This window comes from Octodon degus, unplaced genomic scaffold (genome assembly GCF_000260255.1).
Source record: "Octodon degus isolate 3935 unplaced genomic scaffold, OctDeg1.0 scaffold00239, whole genome shotgun sequence".
NCBI classification, from domain to species: Eukaryota; Metazoa; Chordata; class Mammalia; order Rodentia; family Octodontidae; genus Octodon; species Octodon degus.
Window position 1 is genome coordinate 749047 of NW_004524815.1, and position 16320 is coordinate 765366.

The 16320-nt window shown below is 42.8% G+C and overlaps 2 protein-coding genes across 2 annotated transcripts; both read right to left on the reverse strand.

Moving 5' to 3' along the window:
- Window positions 1-783: 783 nt before the first annotated feature.
- Window positions 784-1701, reverse strand: LOC101591750 (olfactory receptor 1013-like). Its single transcript, XM_004645762.1, has one exon. It carries the CDS (start codon window positions 1699-1701, stop codon window positions 784-786), a length of 918 nt encoding a protein of 305 aa, XP_004645819.1.
- A 9811-nt stretch (window positions 1702-11512) lies between these two features.
- Window positions 11513-12436, reverse strand: LOC101585818 (olfactory receptor 1013-like). Its single transcript, XM_004645822.1, has one exon. The coding sequence runs from the start codon at window positions 12434-12436 to the stop codon at window positions 11513-11515; it is 924 nt and encodes a 307-aa protein (XP_004645879.1).
- Between the last annotated feature and the right edge of the window lie 3884 nt (window positions 12437-16320).

Here is a 16320-nt window from a genome sequence, read left to right on the forward strand (position 1 = left end):
CTAGGTCTACTTGACTAACTCCTGGATTCTCACAAACTCTTTCTCTTTTACTGATACTGATACAGACAAGAATGTATTTATTCTTCATATATGCACATTAACATTTTCTTACTGTGAATTATTAAACAATGACAATGATTTTGTCATGGCTCCAGTGTAAAATTTTGAAACTACCAGAAGAAAACGGGAGAAACACTTGAAGTTATTATTACACATGAAGACTTCCTGAACAGTGATCTAAAAACACAAGAAATGATAACGAGAAACAAGTAATGAGACTTCACCAAATTAAGACGGCTTTGCATAGCAAGGGAAAGCACAGAGACAAAAAAGTCTACCAACTGGAAGAGAAATTTGCCAGCTCCTGCAGACAAAGACACATATCTGGAACATGTGCAGAGCTAAAAAAAAAAAAAAAAAAAAAAAAACACTGCGAATAGAGCTGGCCAGGTAGCTGAGCAGACTAAAGCACCTGCTGGCCAGGTAGATCAACAGATAATTTTCAAAAGAATGAGAGAAAATAGGTTCTCTACTTTAAACCTAGAATAACAGAGAAGTCAATAAAAATGCATATATCTTACATCCAGTATTTTTCTTCTAAACTACTTTAATTTTCCTCCGAGATGTCCCTTTAGGTGTCATGTGTCCCAGGTGAAAACACCATAACTTATGTTACAGGTATCCCTGCTCATGAAGTCAGATGACAGCAGCACTGCTAGAAATATACATTTGAAGATAATGAAAACTTGCATTTGCTGTTCCTCAGAGTTAGATGATTTGGACCTACTTATATAGTTTATTCAGGGCCTCTTTCACATCCTTATTCCTGAAGCTGTAGATCACCGGATTCAACATGGGGAACACCACAGTGTAAAATGTAGAAGCAATTTTGCCCCTCTCCAAAGAATAGCTAGATCGGGGGCGAGCGTAGATGTAGAGGATGGACCCGTAGTACAGGGTGACAGAGACCAGATGGGAGGAGCATGTGGAGAAGGCCTTGAGGCGGCCCTGGGTGGAGCGCATCTGCAAGATGGTGGCAATGATGAAGATGTAGGAGGCCAGGATGAGGATGAGGGGCAGGATGATATTGGAAGCCAGGAGGAACATTAGCACAGGCTGGTAGCTCTTCATTTTGCCACAGGCTACCTTCACTAGGGGTGGGATATCACAGAAGAAGTCATCTAGGATGTTGTCACTGCAGAACGTCATGGTAAAAGTGTCCTTGGTGATGATGTAGCCATTAATAAAGCCTGCACTATAGGAGCCTGCCACAAAGAAGGTGCACAGCTTCGTGGGCATGGCCTGGGCATAGAGCAAGGGCTTTGCAATGGCCACGTAGCGGTCGTAGGCCATGGTGGCCAGCAGGTAGCATTCAGTGTAGTCCAGCCCAGCAGAGAATAATAACTGGGCAAAACATCCTGCAAAGGAGATGCTTTTGTCCTCAGAGATGCAGCTCTGGAGGATCTTTGGGATGTAGACACAGGACAAGCAGAGATCTAGGAAAGACAGATTTCCAATAAAAAAGTACATGGGTGTGTGGAGCCGGGCATCATTACAGATCAGCGTGATGAGGGTGGCATTTCCCAGAAGAGTCAAAATATAGACCACTAGGAACACCACAAACAGCACCCGCTGCATCCTAGGGTCTCTTGTGAAGCCCAGCAGGATGAACTCGGTCACCGTGTGGTTGGTCCACTCCATGGCTCTGGGTGTCTCACTTTAAAGAGAGAAAATGAGAGTTTTATTCAACCATTAAATCACTAAGGAAAGAATGTGCTGAATAAGTACCGTCACAGAAATAGTAACTGATTAAAATATTGATTCATTTAAGAGAATTTAGCACAATTCAAAAACAGGTTAACTATCAAAAGATATCTGTGATACTATTTTATATGTAAATAGTATTTATTTCATGATATATATGATTGCATACTTGGTTTAATAAATACATGGAAAAAAATGTGCTCTTTGCCAAATAACTTCTGCTGAATTCTCTAACAACTGTGCAATGTATTCTGATTCATGTCATGACTAGAAAATAGATCCGGAGCTATTTTATGGCCCATGCTAAACACAGAAGTACAGGTAGGCGTTGAACATAAGACAAATGGATTCTAAAATTTAGCAGTTTCTTCTACAGTGACAGAACCTCCTCGAAGTCCAGCCTTCTCGGACCTGTTCCGCTGTGACTCTTTGCTTTAGAGATGGAACTCACTCATCCTCAGTGCCACACATTTTGCTATCAGAAAGGGCGCTCTTGTCCTGAATCAATTTATTATCTAACACTGAAGGCATAAGAAAGGTATCATTAACTAATGTGATAACACTATCTGCTGAGTACATTTACCTGGTCGCACTGTGTTTATATCCCACTTCTTGATGACTTCCAGTCACACCACTCAGTGAGCACTGAGAAATCGCCAAGACCCTCTGCTCTTTGTTCTAGATGAGCCTTCTTACCAAGCCTTCATGGCAATATTGTTTGGTAAATGTGATTATTGCCATTCTACAAATGTAGCCTCCAAGACACAGAAGTTGTACAAGAAATGCCTGTTTCGTGAAGGTCCCATTGCTGAGGGTGACAGCGTCGTGACTCATGACCGCCTCAACCAGTGCTCACCAGCTGTTTCCAAACCTGCACATCTGTCTATAATGATAATTTTCTGGAAGTTGCACTGGGCTCTAAGGACAAATGACAGAAGGAGGGAGTGGGATTTGATGGAAAGAGCAGTATATTGTACTAGGAATATCCAAATCTCTGTAAACAAGAAAGTACTATAGATTATGATGGATTCAAATCTCAAGGCTAATGGCTGAAACAGGCCAAACTGGCGATTGCACTAAGGACAACTGTGCGTGTGTGTGTGTGTGTGTGTGAGTGTGTATCATTGTGTCTGTGTGTGTCTACTTCTGTGTCTTGTGTGTGCATGTGTCTGTGTCTTTGTGCCAGTGTGTATCTCTGTATGTGTGTGTGCACATTTGTGTCTCTATGCGTCTGTTTCTGTGTACGTAAGTGCATACATGTATATTTGTATGCCTGTGGGGTGTGTGTGTGTGTGTGTCTGTGTCTGTGTGTGTCTGTGTGTGTCTGTGTGGAGAGGATTTTCACAGAAGGAGGCAAGTATCTGCATTTGAAGAACAAATGGACCATTGCCTTGAGTAGACAGCATCTCTGACTCAGGAAAGTAAAACTATCAAGGCATCAATTGACAGAAATGGGCAGGAGGGTGGATCATCAGAAATTTGTCAGCCCTTCCTGGTGTTCAGAGTCCACGTGAGGAACAAGAGAAATGACATTTCCTGAGATTACAAGATTTTTGTGCCATACTCAGACGCTCTTAAAAGCTGTGCTAAATCATGGTGTTTTCATAACTTTTCTGTGGCTTAGAGTCACACATCCTGAAGACCTGAGTTATCCTCAACCACCTGTCCCAGGACTGTCTCACACCAGGATATAAAAGTCAACCTTTCCACAAGCAAGAGAGCACAACCCAGTGAGCCCAAAGCACGCATCCCAAACACTTCCTTCAACACCTGCAAAATCCCCAGCCTGAAATCCCCCAGGCAGGTATCTGATGGTTGGAGGTCACACCTACAGCTCAGAAGCTGTAAGAAGATTTCCTCCATCCAACCTGAACTCACCCTGGCCTCTCTGCCCTGCCCAGCCCATTGCTTTCAGGCAAAAGTCACAGGAAGTCTGAGCCCTAGCTCCCCTGGCTCCTGCTTCAATGTGAGTGTTCCCTGTGTGGACCTCTGGCTCGGCCCTGAGCATTTTCAGCCACAACTGAGTCTCTCTAAGTCTCCTCTCCACAACATAAATCTTCCTCCTTTTCAGTAGGGCTTGCTGTTACTTCTGGAGGAGAGGAAACAGTCACTGAGCCCCCTGCCCTTTCCGCCCACCCCCTTCTAGTAACAAGGGCTGGTGATCCATCAACCATCTGGGGCAAAGAAGAGCACATAATACTTCCCAAACAGGTAGAAATGAGAGAGCTCTGCCCATCTAGCACTCCTGGGGCTTCTCTGCGGAGTGTCTGTCTGATCCGCCTGCATTTAACACACCCGTTTACGCATAGTACTTGTCTCACTTGTAGCACTGGGAACACTGAACTCCAAATATTTTCGCTGGCTGCTCACTTCTCTTAGAAATTGATTTTATTCTGTCATTTCCTCAAACAGAAGTCTTTTGTTTAGTGAGACCTCCCCTGGATGTCCTCTTCAAAGTTGTGTCCCTGTCCTCATGCCAAGTGTTTGCCCCCCGCCGAGCTTTATTCTTCTCTGGAGCACACCCCAGATGCCTCCCCAGGCACTGACTTCGTCCTGAAGTTTGCTGCTGGCTGCATCTTGAAGATGCCAACTCAGGAAGGGATGTTTGTTAATTCCTTTGTCACCCCAGTTGCTGATTCTCCAAACCATGGCTGGTGGTAATGATGCACAAATTTGGCTGAGTGCTAAGAATAGACGAACCAACCTAACCATTACGAAGTGTGTGCATTAGATTTGCACGTCAGTGTGTGCTGACAATGGCATTTATGTCTATGTGTGTCTGTGTGTGCTACTTATTATCCTGTACTTCTTGCCATAGATAGAAATCACTGACTATCCTGTATTTTAATGGGCAGCCACAAAAATCACTAAACAACAACAAAATTTAGAGAAAAATAGACTTAATCCACAGACTAGCCACTGAAATATACATAAAAAAATGTATTTTTCATGGTAGGAAATGGCAGTATTGACCATTTGCAAAAGGAAAGGAAGTGGCTGGGGAGGCAGCTCAGCGAGCTAAGCTACAGCCTGGCAAGTACAAGGTCACGACTTTGATCCCTGATAGTGCACGCTGTGCTGGTCCCAGGGCCCCAGGTGCCATGCCATCCCTGGAAGCTGGCGTGGTGGCACAGCCTGCAATCCCAGCACTGAGGAGGCTGAGACAGGAGGACGTCACTATGAATTTGAATGCGTAGTGAGACCCTGTATCGAAAGACATAAGAAAGCAATGGAAACAAAAAATGGAAAAGAAAGGGAGTTGTGGCAACACAAGGCCAAGCAACATGAAAATAATTAAGGTGTATTATACACGTGTCCCAACTCTGATGAACATAGCCACTATATACTACAAACATTACTCATAAAACTGGGCATTAAAATATAGAACAGATAATCAGATTTTCTTTCATGCTGTACATTTGTCAGAAATCAACAGAGGTAGCCACGATGAGACAGAGGTCAAGCCCAACACCATCCTTCCACGGGGACTTCCAACTGATGACACTGTTCATGTGGATTCAAGTCCTGCCTTCACGCTCAGCAGCTTTCAGCAGACCTGAGGCCCACTGCTCAATGCCCTGAAGCCTCCATGTCTAGCATGTAAAACAAGAACAATAACCGTGACTGCCAGATAGATCTGCTGTAAGCAGGAAAAAAATAAGCAAAACTGCTTAGTGACAGCTCAGTACCAGGAAACTGATCAATAAGTGAGCTGACTCTTAATTCAGAGAACACAACCACCATCTGAAATGTGTCTAAACTGCATCATTATGCCTCAGCCCCCAAATAATGGGGCTTAGAAGGCAGGGTCCAGGGAGGCTCCTCTCCATTGTGGAACCCACGTTCTTCAATGCAAACTCATGCTGTGTAACTAGACATATTTCAATACTGCCGGTTATTAGTAGGGTGACAGCAGTATCCTCCTTCACCGTGTTCTGATGTTGCATGAGTTAGTGTGTAAACACACAGTTTTACTTGGAAGTTTTTGCAGTCATTTTTGAGGCAGCACCCACTGGTCACTATGACATGTAGGTTCAAAAAACCAGAGAAAAATTCTGATCCTAACCCTCTGTCATTTGTCCACGGGTGAAAACCTATCTAATCTTCTTAAGGGCCCACTTTTCCAGCTGTAATGGAATGCAGCTCTCTTTTGTGAGAGTACAGTTCATAGTAGACTGTAGATAGACTTCATAGAGTCATTGTAGTTAAGGACATTGTAGAAATGTTTCCTCAAATAATAGATATCATGTGTTCAAATTTTTATGTTAGGTTAATTATTAATGTATAATTACAAATGAATGTAATTATTAATATCATTCAAAAGAGTAAAAATATAAATTCCCCCTTCTTACCCTATTTTTCTCTGATATCCAGTCTTCTAATTCTTTGGCAAAAATCAAGCTTTTTAGTGAGTCTAAATTGCCCACGATTCTGCCCTAATCCATCTTCTATTGACTTCTGAATTTCTATCTAATCCACCTTTCCTTTCAAGGTTATTGTAAAGTTTTGTGGGGTTTGTTCCCAAGTCCTTGAGAACCGTAACTTTCTAGGCTTCTACAACAGAAAAATTTCAAATGCACAGCACAAGCAGGTAAGAAAACCAGTTCACCTATCTTTACGGTATTTCCCCTCATGCCTACTCAGCAACCTGAGGTCACAGGCTGACAGTTTGCTTTAGAAAGGAGGTCCCTTCTGGTTCAAATTTGACCAGAGTTATGCAGTTCATGAAAGATGCATTCTGCTTTTTGTAACTGTTTGCTATCTTCTAAGGAAAAAAATAAATAAATTAAAGGCACTTAAACGTTCCTTGATTTATTTTGGGATATGAGAATATAATCACTCAGTCACTGTAGTTGCTCTAGGGCTCTTGAGATATTTCAAAGGCTTATGTCCTAAATAAATGGCTCTCCATAGCTGCTCTTTTCAACTGGCAATCAGGGAGAGACTGACACACTGTCCATTGCCTTAAAATAAATCGTGTTCTGTCACTATGAGGAGAAGGTGAAGTTAAACCTTCCTTTTGTTCCCAGGACTTCCAGAACCTACCACAGAGTGACAAAACCCCATGCAAACACAGCTTCATAGCTCGCGTGCACAGCAAAACTTACCCAGCTCTTAACACGTCATGGACATAAAACTTCTATAATATCTGAACCACACAACTTACCAGATTAATGACCAACACCTTATTCTGCTATCCCTAGAATCAAATCAGCTAGGGGCCTTCCCTTTTGTAATATTTATTTGATCTCAAGGGTTTTCACTCACAAAATTCCTCAGGATTGTGCACCTTGGGGAAATAGTAAACAAAGCAATTAACAGAACTGTTCATTGCTGAAGTCAGGACAAATTTGTTTAGGAAGAAATGAAAGGCTTGATTTAGAAACTCACACACCAGTAAAGCACTCTACATTCTATAGTGTTTTACTGAACACAAATAAATATAGTGTATAGGGTTTTTCTCGCATTTCTTTTTTAAAACATAATTTTATTGAGAAACAAATAATAATGAGACAGTTTCAAAACCGATTAGTAGGACAGTTTCAATAATAAATACATTGTGTATAGTTGTCTTAGTGGTTATTCATTGTATAAGATGCAGGCATGATATCCTGTCCATAAACACTATTAAAACAAATTTTTTATTCACTGAATTAAGAGAATGTAGCTATATATCAATTCTAACTATCTTGAATATACAGATACAAAATGGTCATTCATTTGTATCCTCTTTTTTGTTTATTTTTGCTGGAGAAGGGTATTCCACTGTCCTTTAAATGTTGTAGGTGCATGAATTCAGGAAAATATTCTAATATAGTCCAGTAGTCCATAACAGTAGTGGGTTATCCATAGGACTTATCTGATGACAGTGCAATGAAACTGGAAATAAACAAGACAACAAAATAAGCAAGCCCCATAAATACATGGAAATTAAACAACATCCTACTCAGCAACCAATGGGTCACAGATGAAATTAAACAAGAAATTCAGCAATATCTACAATTCAATGAAAATTCAAGTCCAACTTATCAGAATTTATAGGATGTGATGAAAGCAGTTCTCAGAGGAAAATTTATAGCTGTGAACTCACACATTAGGAAAACAGAACGGGAACAAATAAACACCCTAATGTTGCACCTCCAACTTCTAGAAAAGGAAGAGAAAACCAAACACAGAGCCCAAAGACAGAAAGAAATCATAAAGATTAGGGCAGAAATTAATTCAATTGAGACAAAGAAAACAGTTCAAAGAATTAAAGAATGAAAAGCTGGTTCTTTGAAAGACTAAATAAAATAGATAAGCCCCAGCTAACCTCATCAAGAAGAGGATAGTGTATAGCTGGATGTCTGCATTTCTATAAAAACAAACGTGTAAAGACAAGATTATTGATAAGAACATAAGCACAGATATTACTCCTCATTTGCTAATTTCTGGCATTTTTTACTTCATATTTTTGTTTTTCTGTTTTTATTTTAAACAGAATAAAAAAATTTAGAGGGCCAGTCAAATGGCTTGGCAGATTAAAATGCCTGGAAGCAAGCACAGGGGCTGGGGGTTCAATTCCCAGATCTGCTGTGCTGAGACAGTGAGTGAGACTAGGAGTGGTGGCAAGCACCTGTAATCCCAGCAGTTGGGAGGCTACAAACAGGAGGGCCACTACAAGTCCAATGGTTCTGTAGACCATTCCCTAAACAAGAAAAAGAAAAAAATTTTAAAAACAATAAAGTGATACAGAACGTCAAAACAAGGTGGAGGGCCCTGGTAACTTCCATTCCTTCTAGGGCAACGGCCATCTTTCCCAACTTGTTCTCTGCCCCAAGAGAAGAACCAGGAAGATGTGCACCAAGTAACTTTAGCAATATGAGTGAAGATGGAAGGGAGAGAAGACTTCAAGGTTGGAACCCTAATAGCCAGTCTTCTCCCAGAGTGACATTAAAGGCCACCTTCATTTTGGATCAATGTCAATGCTGATGCTTTGTCCAGTGGTGCTCACCACAGAATCGGTCTCCTTGCTCCCTTTTCCTGTTAACCGCTCATGCCTGGTCTCCTTTCTACCTAGATGTGGTTAGATGTGGAAGAAGCCTGCCTTTCCAGGATCCCCTGACTCAGCCCATGTCTTTGCGGATGGTCCATTTATAAATTCTTCAAGTTTACTGGGACACCTGTTTCCAGACACAGCTCTCAGGAGTAGCCTTACAACACATCCACAGGGGGATGTGACCCATTAGTTGGGCTGTATATTGTAAGAATTTGCAGACACAAGGGTCTCCAGGGAAATGAATTACAGGTCAGCAGTGGTGTGTGCTGGTGCCATGGTTGGTCACCACCAGAGATGTCATGACTGGGGAACAGGTAGAAGGCTGAAAGATCGATTGATTGTAGTGTGATTATAACCCGGATGATCGCTATTATAGAAAGCAGAGGGTCTTCAGCTTTAAAAACGGTGGCTATCCTATGTGAAGAGCATTCCATACACCAAATGGTAGCTCTGAGGAGCTTCCCATCTCTAGCCCTTGAGGAATGACATGGCCAAGGACCTGTTTCTAAAGACCACAGAAAAGCAACAGCAAATGAAATGCTCAGTGTTGGCAAGGGAAACGTGGTTAGTGAAATGGCTGTGTGTGGGGAGAGCTAGAACTATGATATACGAGGTAGTGACTCCTTGCCAAGGTCAAGACTAACAGTGAAATTCCTCTCTAAAGGACCCGTCCTTCATGCCACCACTGCACACTCCAAGGCCCCAGCTTTCTCCTGGACCAAAGTCTTTTAATGACTACACTAGGTGGCGGCCTCAAGCTGATGTCCATCTTCTCAATACTGAGCCCCTTCACTCTACACTACCACCAGACCAAATGTCACCCAGGACCAGTACCATAAACCTGTCATCCCAGTACTCAGACGCTGAGGCAGGAGGATCGCCATAAGATCAAGGCCAGACTGGGCTACACAGTGAGTTCAAGGCCAGCCTGAACTACATTACAAAATCCTGTATCCAAAAATATTGCTAAATATCGCTACCTCACATGTATGGATGCGGCTTTAAGGGTGCTTAATGGTAAAGGAGATAGAAAGTAAGGAATGATCAAACCAAAGAGAGCAACACAGCTGCACCCACATAGGACTTAGATAATTTTCTTGCTTCCTTAAAGACCTGGGAGGGCCTTAATACACCAGTACCTCGGTTTACAAATTTACTTTGTTTTATAGCTTTGGGAAATGTAGTTGTGTTCATGTTCTTGTTGGGTGGATGGCCATGGTTGTGTTTCTCACCAGATGGGGTTTGCAAATGGAAGTACAATTTTGCAAATGTTTTTGTTTGCAAATGCCCAAAGGAAAGCACTTTGAGGAAAGGTGTTTACCCAGAGGAAGCTTCCTTCCTTCAAATAACAGGATGGAAATACTTGTTTTGGGAAACAAGCTTAGGAGGATCTGAAGATTAAAATTCTGACACTTGCCCTTTTCTGCCCGAATGTCCCACCCTGCATCCAGGCCCTCACACTTCCTCAGACATTGCACTCATCCTGCCACTCAAATGGACTCGTGCCTTGGGACATTCTGGATTATGATCTTTCTAATTAGAGATGTTCGACTTATGCATTCCAAGGTAAGCTATTCTTCGGGGTACAATGACATGAAATGGGCCACAGGACTGTTTTTAAACTATCCCTTCTCAAGGACCACAGGAGATGGGCAACACTATGGCTGCTGGCTGCATTTTTCAGTGGTGAGCTCTAGGATTACACTTCAGCAGAACCAACTCACTGCATGATACTCACAACCTGCATACACACACTGATATCCCAGCTAATGCATTTCTGAATGCCTTCTGCTAGCACTCCCTATTATGATGCAAATAATGATTATTTAAGAAGATTTGCTGTTGCTCAATTACCCAAGTCATGTCCTATTCTGCCTTGTTGTGGGTTGTCCAATCTACTCGTTAAATATGTCAGCAGTCTGATTGCACTTAAGAGTTTATTTCCTCAAACTCTTCCTGGCACCTTTGCCAGTGATGAAGCTGACAGGTGCTCTGTGACTTCCTAACTCATTCAGGCAAATAGACTTAAAGAAGCCGACTGCTACAAGGTAATGTGTGTTGTCCAGTGAATTCATAAGAACTGAGTAAAAATCCCAAGCCTAATCACATGGAAGTATGTTCCCAGCCCTTCTCTCAAGGTACAAGATGTGGGAGCAGCTTTGGGCACTGGGGGAGAGAAACATGAGAGTCACTGGGTAGGAACCGTGGCTTTGTGCAGAGATACAACTGTCCCAGCCATCGCTGCAGGGTTCTTTCCTCAGAGAGGTGACTGAGACTGGGAGATGAGGTACACGCCTGTAATCCCAGAGCTTGGAGGCTGGAAACAGGAGGATCACTACAAGTCCGATGTATGGAGTGAGACCCTTGTAGCCTCTGTACTAAATACACTACAAGTAAATCAATCAAACAATGGTCAGATTGATAGAATAGATATTTGTCAAAAGAATGAGAACAAATAGGATTCTCTGTTTTAAATCTAGAGTAACAAAGATGTCAATCAAAATGCGTATACCTTACATCCAGCATTTTTCTTCTAAACTACTCTACTTTCCCTCCAAGATGTCCCTTGAGGTGTCATGTGTCACAGGTGAAAACACCATAATTTATGTAACAGGTATCTATGTTCATGATGTCAGATGACAGCAGCACTGCTAGAAATGTACAGTTGAAACAAATTAAAATTTGCATTTCCTATTCCTCAGAGCCACACTATAAACTACTTAATAGTTTATTCAGGGCCTCTTTCACATCCTTATTCCTGAAGCTGTAGATCACCGGATTCAACATGGGGAACACCACAGTGTAAAATGTAGAAATGATTTTGTCCCTCTCCAAAGAATAGCTAGATCGGGGTCGAGCATAGATGTAGAGTATGGACCCGTAGTACAGGGTGACAGAGACCAGATGGGAGGAACACGTGGAGAAGGCCTTGAGGCGGCCCTGGGTGGAGCGGATCTTCAAGATGGTGGCGATGATGAAGAGGTAGGAGGCCAGAATGAGGGCGAGGGGTGTGATGACATTGGAAGCCAGGAGGAACATCAGCACAGCCTGGTAGCTCTTCTTTTTGCCACAGGCTACTTTCACCAGGGGTGGGATATCACAGAAGAAGTCATCTAGGACATTGTCACTGCAGAACGTCAAGGTAAAAGTGTCCTTGGTGATGATGTAGCCATTAATAAAGCCTGCACTATAGGAGCCTGCCACAAAGAAGGTGCACAGCTTCGTGGGCATGGCCTGGGCATAGAGCAAGGGCTTTGCAATGGCCACGTAGCGGTCGTAGGCCATGGCGGCCAGCAGGTAGCACTCAGTGTAGTCCAACCCAGCGGAGAAGAAGAACTGGGCCACGCAGCCTGCAAAGGAGATGCTTTTGTCCTCAGAGATGCAGATCTGGAGGATCTTTGGGGTGTAGACGCAGGACAAGCAGAGATCTAGGAAAGACAGATTTCCAATAAAAAAGTACATGGGTGTGTGGAGCCGGGCATCATTACAGATCAGCGTGATGAGGGTGGCATTTCCCAGAAGAGTCAAAACATAGACCACCAGGAACACCACAAACAGTACCTGCTGCATCCTGGGATCTGCTGTGAAGCCCAGCAGGATGAACTCGGTCACCGTGTGGTTGGCCCACTCCATGGCTCTGGGTGTCCCACTTTAGAGAGAGAAAATGAGAGTTCTATTCAATCATTCAATCACTAAGGAAAGAATGTGCTGAATAAGTACAGTCACAGAAATAGTAACTGACTAAAATGTTGATTCATTTAAGAGAATTTAGCACAACTCAAAAACAAGTTCATTATCAAAAGATATCTGTGATACTATTTATATGTAACTATTTATCACATGATATAGATGATTGTATACATGGTTTAAAAAATAAATGGAAAGAAAATGTGCTCTTTGCAAAATAACTTCTGCTGAATTCTCTAACAATTGTGCAATGTATTGTGATTCATGTGGTGACTAGAAAATAGATCCAGAGCTATTTTATGGCCCATGCTAAACACAGAAGTACAGGTAGGCGTTGAACATAAGACAAATGGATTCTAAAATTTACCAGTTTCCCCTGCAGTGACAGAACCTCCTTGAAGTCCAGCCTTCTCAGATCTGTTCAGCTGTGACTCTTCACTTTAGAGATGGACCTCACTCATCCTCACCTCTGCAAGTTTTGCAATGAGAAAGGGCACTCTTATCCTGCATCAATTTATTATCTAATACTGAAGTCATCCAAAAGTTATCATATTAATTATTGTGATAACTCTGTCTACTGAGAGCATCTACCGGGTCCCACTCTGTCTAATTCCACTTCACAATGACTTCCAATCACACCATTCAGTGAGCACTGACAACGTGCCGAGCACTTCTGCTCTGTGTTCTCGATGAGCCTGCTTACCAATCCTTCACGGTAACATTGTGAGGTAAACATGACTACTGCCATGCCACCAATGAAGTCTCCAAGACACAGAAGTTGTGCAAGAAGTGGCCGTTTCATAAAGGTCCTGTGGCTGACAACGACAGCATCGTGACTCAGGACCACTTCAGCCAGCGCTCACCAGCTGTTTCCAAACTTGCACATCTGTCTATAATGACAATTTTCTGGAAATTGCACTGGCATTAATGACAAATGACAGTAGTAGGGAGTGGGATTTGATGGAAAGGAGGGTGTATTATACTAGGACAATCCAAATCTCTGTAAACAAGAAAGTGCTATAGGTTATGATGGATTCAAATCTCATGGCTGACGGCTGAAACAGGCCAAACTCATGACTGCACTAAGGACAACTGAGCGTGTGTGTGTGTGTGTGTGTCTGTGTGTCTGTGTGTCTGTGTCTGTGTCTGTGTCTGTGTGTGTGCACATGCATGCGTGTGTATGTAGCTTTGTGCATCTGTGTGTGTCTGTTTCTGTCTCTGTGTGTGTGCATGTGGGTGTGTCTTTATGTCTGTGTGTTGCTTGTGTGTATGTATGTTGTTGAGAGGATTTTCACAGAAGGAGGCAAGCCTGTACAATTGAAGATCAAATGGACCATTGCCGTAAGAAGAGGGCATCTCTGATTCATAAAAGCACAACTAGCGAGGCACCAATCAGGACACAGAAGGGAAGGTGGCAGGACCATGAGAAATTTCCCAGACCTTCCTGGTGTTCAGAGTCCATGTGAGGGAGAAGAGAAACGAGATTCCCTGAAATTACAAGATCTTTTTGCCATACACAAAGCACTCCTCAAAATTGTACTAAATCATGGTGTCTTCACAACTTTTCTGTAGCTTAGAAGAGTCACACATCCTGAAGACCTGAGTTATCCTCAACCACGCTTACTGGGGCTGGCTCATCCAAGGATATAAAAGTCAGCTTTCCCACAAGCAAGAGAGCACAACCCAATGAGCCCAAAGCCTGCATTCCAAACACTTCCTTCAACACCCACAAGTCAGATACATACTCCCCAGCCCGAAATCCCCCAGGCCAGTATCTGATGGTTGGAGGTCACACCTACAGCTCAGAAGCTGTAAGAAGATTTCCTCCATCCAAACCGAACTCACCCCAGCCACTCTGCCCTGCCCAGCCCATTGCTTTCAGGCAGAGGTGACAGAAAGCCTCAGAGCCCTAGCTCCCCTGGCTCCTGCCCCAACCTGAGCTTTCCCTGTGTGGACCTCTGGCTCGGCCCTGAGCATTTTCAGGCACAGCTGAGTCACTCTAATGGTTAATGGATCGCCAGTCCTTGCTACTAGAAGGGGGTGGGCAGGAAAGGCAGAGGCTCAATGACTGCTTCTTCTCCTCCAGAGTGCTAAGAATAGATGAACCACCCTAACAATCACAAAATGTGTGCACTGGATTCTCACAGCAGTGTGTGCTGAAGATCGCATTTATGTCTGTGTGTGCTGCTTATTATCCTGCACTTCTTGCCATAGCTAGAAATCACTATCTCACATCTTATATGGACTGGCACAAAAACAACTAAACAACAACAACAGAATTTAGCGAAAAATAGACTCAATCCATAGATGAGCCACAAAAATATATAGAAAAAACGTATTTTTGATAATATAAAATGGCAAGATTGACCATTTGCAAAGGGAAAGGAAGTGGCTGGGGAGACAGCTCAGTGATCTCAGTGCCTGCCCGGCAAGCACAAGGTCATGACTTTGATCCCCGATACCACATGCTGTGCCGCCCAGAGCCCCAGGTGCCATGCCATCCCTGGAAGCTGGCGTGGTGGCACAAGCCTATAATCTGAGCAGCGAGGAGGCTGAGACAGGAGGATCTCACTATGAATCTGAACTGCTTAGTGAGACCCTGTATCAAAAGACATAAGAAAGCAATTGAAACAAAAAACAGAGAGAAGGGGAGTGATGACTACACAGGGCCAAGGGCATAAAAGTAATTAAGGTGTGTTACGTGCATGTACTGACTCTGGTGAATGTAAACATTGTATACTGCAAATATTACTCATAAAACTGCAAATCAAAATGCAGAGCAGATTATCAGTTTTTCTTTCATGCTTTACATTTGTCAGAAATGAACGCAGTCAGCCGCGATGAGACAGAGGTCAAGCCCAACACTGTCCTTCCACGGGGACTTCCAACTGCTGACATTGTTCACATGGATTCAAGTCCTGCCTTCACACTCAGCAGCTTTCAGCAGACCTGAGGCCCACTGCTCAATGCCCTGAAGCCTCCATGTCTAGCATGTAAAACAAGAACAACAACCGTGACTGCCAGATAGATCTGCTGTAAACAGGAAAAAATAAGCTAAACTGCGTAGTGGCAGCTCAGTACCAGGAAACTGATCAATAAGTGAGCTGACTCTTAATTCAGAGGTCACAAGCACCATCTAACTTGTGGCTAAGCTGCAGCTCTAGACCTCAGCGTCCGAACAATGGGGCTTAGAAGGCAGCGTCCAGGGATGCTCCTCTCCCTTGTGGAACCCACAATCTTCAATGCAAACTGGTACTATTTATCTAGACAATTTCACTACTGCCTGTTATCAGTAGGATAACAGTAGCTTCCTCCTTCACTGTGCCCTGGTGTTGGATGAATAAGTGTGTGAAAACACAATGGCACTTAGAAATTTTGCAGTAATTTTTGAGGCAACACCAACCTTCACTACGACATATGGGTTCAAAGAAACCAGAGCAAATTCTGATCCTTTCTCGTTTGTTCACAAAACCTACCTAATCTTCTGAAAGGTCCATTTTCCCAGCTGTAATGTAATGTAGCTCTCATTTGTAAGAGTGTATTTCATATTAGATTGCGGATAGACATCATAGTCATGGTAATTAAGGGCATTATAGAAATGTCTCATCAAATAATAGATATCATGTGTTTAAATTTTGTTAGTTTATTAATGTATAATTGCAATGAATGTAAGTGTTACTATTATTTAAAACAGTTAAAATGAAAACTACCCCTTTCTAACCTATTTTTGTCTGCTATCCAGTCTTCTAATTCTTTGGCAAAAATCAAGCTTTTTAGTGAGTCTAAATTGCCCACGATTCTGCCCTAATCCATCTTCTATTGACTTCTGA

What these genes read in the sequence shown, in the direction of transcription:
- LOC101585818 (XM_004645822.1), bottom strand. Translation starts at nt 12,436, where the DNA reads ATGGAGTGGGCCAACCACACGGTGACCGAGTTCATCCTGCTGGGCTTC.
- LOC101591750 (XM_004645762.1), bottom strand. Translation starts at nt 1,701, where the DNA reads ATGGAGTGGACCAACCACACGGTGACCGAGTTCATCCTGCTGGGCTTC.